Source organism: Lontra canadensis, unplaced genomic scaffold (genome assembly GCF_010015895.1).
Source record: "Lontra canadensis isolate GAN:19392208 unplaced genomic scaffold, GSC_riverotter_1.0 scaffold68, whole genome shotgun sequence".
NCBI lineage: Eukaryota > Metazoa > Chordata > Mammalia > Carnivora > Mustelidae > Lontra > Lontra canadensis.
In genome coordinates this window covers 11576119-11580234 of record NW_022631062.1, presented here as the reverse complement: position 1 = coordinate 11580234, position 4116 = coordinate 11576119, and the positions used below count along the sequence as shown (strand labels likewise).

At 65.6% G+C, this 4116-nt stretch overlaps 1 protein-coding gene across 1 annotated transcript in view; it reads left to right on the top strand.

Annotated features, from left to right (window-relative positions):
- Positions 1-4116, top strand: part of LOC116880836 (cohesin subunit SA-2-like) — a 52104-nt gene that overhangs the window by 17274 nt on the left and 30714 nt on the right. The window contains exons 8-10 of the mRNA XM_032880260.1: positions 927-1131; positions 2871-2992; positions 3335-3364. Of these exons, the coding sequence (XP_032736151.1) occupies positions 927-1131; positions 2871-2992; positions 3335-3364 (357 nt within the window). The remainder of the gene's footprint in view (positions 1-926; positions 1132-2870; positions 2993-3334; positions 3365-4116) is intronic.

Here is a 4116-nt window from a genome sequence, read left to right as displayed (position 1 = left end):
AGAGAGGCTGGAGGCGGGTTCCCCTGAGGAACCCCTTCCCGCGCAGGTGCAGAGCGGCAGGAGCCGGGCTCTCCACCGACTGGCCTGCCGGGCACCCGAGGGAAGGAGGCCGCGAGGCTGACGGGCGGCGGGTTGGTGCGGCGAGCGCTCCCGCAGATCCGCGGGGTGAGCCGGAACCGGGCGGAAGCCGGGCGAGGGTCCGACCCGTGCCTGCTCGCTGTCCTCCTGGCTGCCCTGAGCGCCCGGAGACCCGGCTCCTTCCCACATGAGGGGGTCCGCCCAGCGCAGCCTCCGGAGCACACGGTGGCGGGGGGGGGGTGCTGGGTGTGGGGGCGGGCACGGACCCTGCTGGGTGTGCTGTGTGACCCCAGGGTCCGGTGTCAGGGTCGTGGGTCGCCGGACCTGTGCGTAAGTCTGAGCTCTGCCGGCTGCAGGGTCCGGGAGAGCGGGGGTCACTGCGGTGACTGCGGATATGTGCGCCCCCAATGCGGGAATGGGGGTGGGGGCCCGGGGCCTCCGGGGTCGGAGTGGACGTGCGACCCCCACTCCCCCACCCCGGAGCAGGAGCTCCGAGACATGGAGTCAGTCTGGGTCAGAGTGGACGTGTAACGCCCCAGGTGCCGGGTCTGGGAGATTGAGGGTTACTCTGGGTCAGAGTGGGCATGTGACCCCCCCAGGAGCAGGGTCTGGGAGATTGCGGGTCACTCTGGGTCAGAGTGGACGTGTGACCCCCAGGTGCAGGGTCTGGGAGATTGGGGGTTACCCTGAGAGTGGACGGGTCACCTCCTGTAAGTGCAGGGTCAGGGTATGCTCACGTGACCCAGGGTCCCCTGTCCGGGAGCAGAGCTCCATATCGTGATGGTGGGATGGATCCAGACCGGGCCTAGCATCTCACCCTTTTTCCCGTGTTCTTGTCTTGAACACAGCAAAATGACTTTTACCCCATCGTGGGGCCGGGGCCCTTCTGGAAGAGGTTTCGGGTGAACTTCTGCGAGTTCACGGAGCTGCTGGTGCACCAGACACACTCCTCGGTGCTGTGTGACGGTCACCTCATGGACACGGTCATCGGCATGCTCAGTGGCCTCACAAACTCGGCCGTGTACAGCCTGCGGCACACCAGCTCCCTGGCTGGTGAGACACTGCATCGGGCCCCTGCCCCGGCTTTTGCTGACTTGGGGGCAGGCTGGGGCCGTGGGGGCAGGGACCAGAGGACATGGGGGTAGGGGACATGGGGCCAGGGCCCACAGGGGCAGGGGCCACGGGACCCAGGGAAAGGGCTGTGGGGCTGGGGCAGTGGCCATAGGGTCACAGACATGGGGGCAGGGGAGATGAGACACAGGGGCAAAAGCCGTGGGAACAGGGGCACGGACTGTGGGGGAAGGGACCATGGGACACAGGGCCGGGAGCCACGGGACACGAACACAGGGGCAGGGGCCTCAGCCTGGGCTTCTGCTGTCCCAGGGCAGATGTCCACACCCGGGCCTGCCCTGTGCTGGCTTGCAGGGGGCAGAGGCTGCTGGCCGGGTGGTCACCAGGAGCTGGAGGGGATGGAGAAGCCGTGGAGGGACGTTTGCTTCACAGAGGGACTGGGTGGCGAGTGGCACAGAGTTGTCCCTGTACATGTTCCACAGCAGAGGCTGTGGCAAGGCTGACGTTGGACAGAGGGTGGGCTCTTCAGTCCCAGGGCCGGCCCCCCAGGCATGTCCTGTGCCTCTGTCCCTACGAGAGACCCCAGGCCAGCCCCCACGGTCATGTCTTATCTGTCTGTCCCCATGAGAACCTACCCTAGCGTGTCCTGTCCCTCCGTCCCCACGAGAACCCCCAGGGCTGGCCCTCCTGGGCATGTCCTGTTTCTCCTATACCGGGGGTATTAGGTTTTCTAAGTGAATAATTCTACAAATCGGGTTACCGGTTGGCTGTCGGTACCTGGTCTGTCTTTTCCACGAACACGTGCGGAGCGGTCAGTGCCAGTTTCTCCCTGAATGGACGCTGAGCGGTCGGTGCTGACTGGGGGACTTGCTCGGAGGCCCGTGGTTAGAGGTCCTGTGCTTTTTGCGTCCTTACGGGAGGTGCAGCGGCCATGGACGTAGCCGTCTGCGGAGTGATGCTCACACAGAAACGTTTGTAAGGGAGTGTCAGGATCTTTGCACGGACCTGTTGGGAACCACGAAGAAGTCCGGAGTTTGTGATGAGGAGGCTGTGGAGGGATGTGTCCCCCGGGGACTCTGGTCCCATGTCAGACAGGTCCCTGAGGATTTAGGGCTCTTTCCATGTGTGTGTCAGGGTGTCTCAGCCACACAGTGGTTCCGTGTGTCTCGTTCCCATGTCTGGGTCTGCAGGGGACACGGTGTGCATGGTGCCACGTGCCCCGGAGCTGGCGGGGGGGTGTCCTGCACGTGAACTCTGACCTTGGACTGCTGGTCCTGAGACGCCACGTGTCCCGGTCGCGGCGAGGTTCCTTGGGCATTTGCAGCCTGCTGAGCTGGGGTTGTTCAGCTGAAGCCCGGTTCCTGCTGTGGTCCTGGCCCCCTGTCCCTCTGAGACCATTTCCCACCTGGTGGAATTCTGCCCGCTCAGGGCACAGACATGACCTTGCCTCTGGAAAGGTGGTGGGTTGTGTCCATGCCCTGGGGACGCTGAGATGTGTGCTCGGGTCCGCGTGCACGGTCATCATGTGGGGGAAACCGTACGCAATCTTGTGACCCAGCAAGGGGCAGGACGCAGCGGCCCTCCCAGCCTCCCGACCTCCCAACTACCCCCAGACCCCCTCTGAGTGCTGCAGAAGGGTCCCTCCTGTGGGAGGTGGAGCCCAGCACGGGCTCATAGCTGGGGGTCCCAGCCCCAGGGTCACAGCCCCGCTCTGCTGGCAGCCATGAAGCTGCTGACGGCACTAGCCAGCGTGAACCAGGGCATCTGCACGGGCAGGCGCACAGCCCAGCGGTTGTACGAGATCGAGAGCATCACCAAGCTCAAGGGGAGGCACAAGTACTACATGGAGCTGCTGGACCAGCGCAGGCACCAGGTGCAGGAGCGTGGGGGGGATGCAGGGGTGTGGAGGGGGCAGCATGCGGGGTGGGGAGGGAGAGAGGGATGGGGGGGACACGAGTACTACATGGAGCTGCTGGAGCAGCGCAGGCACCAGGTGTGGGAGCTTCGGGGGGGGATGCAAGGGTGCAGAGGGGGCTGTGTGCAGGGTGGGGAGGGACAGATGGATGGGGGTGGGGACATGAGTACTACATGGAGCTGCTGGAGCAGCGCAAGCACCAGCGTGGGGGGGGTGCAGGGGTGTGGAGGGGGCTGTGTGCAGAGGTGGGGAGGGGGACCCGAGTACTACATGGAGCTGCTGGACCAGCGCAGGCACCAGGTGCGAGAGCATGGGGGTGGGGAGGTAGGGGTGCGGAGGGGGCTGTGTGCAGGGGTGGGGAGGGAGAGATGGAGGAGGGGACACAAGTAGTACATGGAGCTGCTGGACCCGTGCAGGCACCAGGTGCGGGAGCGGTGGGCGGTGCCCAGGTGGGGACAGTAGGGGTGTACAGAGGTAGGAAGCATGGGGGGCGTCTAGGTCTGGCCCGCCCCCCTTGGTCCCCGGCCCCGCCCCCCTTGGTCCCCGGCCCCGCCCCCTTGCTCTGGGTTGGGGGCCCTCCCCAGCGCAGGCTGCCCCACAGCGTGTGGGTTTCTAGTCGGTCAACGGGGCGGCTGTGGCCACGTGCAGCGCCTGGTCCCCAGGACTGGTGAGTCTTCTCCGGGGTTAAGGTCTGCGCACAACTCGCCAGCGAGCGGGGGGCGCAGGAAGCCCCGCGTGGGTGCTTCCGCATCCGGACTCCAGGTCCCGCTCCCCTATGGTTCTGCCCCATACTCCTCATCCCTTCCCCTCTTGACTCTCACCCCATCCCCCATACCCCTGCACCCCCAGCACTCATCCTGTTGCCTCCAGCCTTCAGCCCATGACGTCTTCACTCCTGCCTCCAACCCGTTGTCCCTCACCTGTCACCCCTTCACCCTGCCCGTCACCCCACCCTCTCACCCTGTTACCCCTTCACTCCTGCCCCTCATGCCACTGCTCACCCTATCACCCCATCACCCTTCACCCCTGCATCTCACCGCAGCCCTCACCCC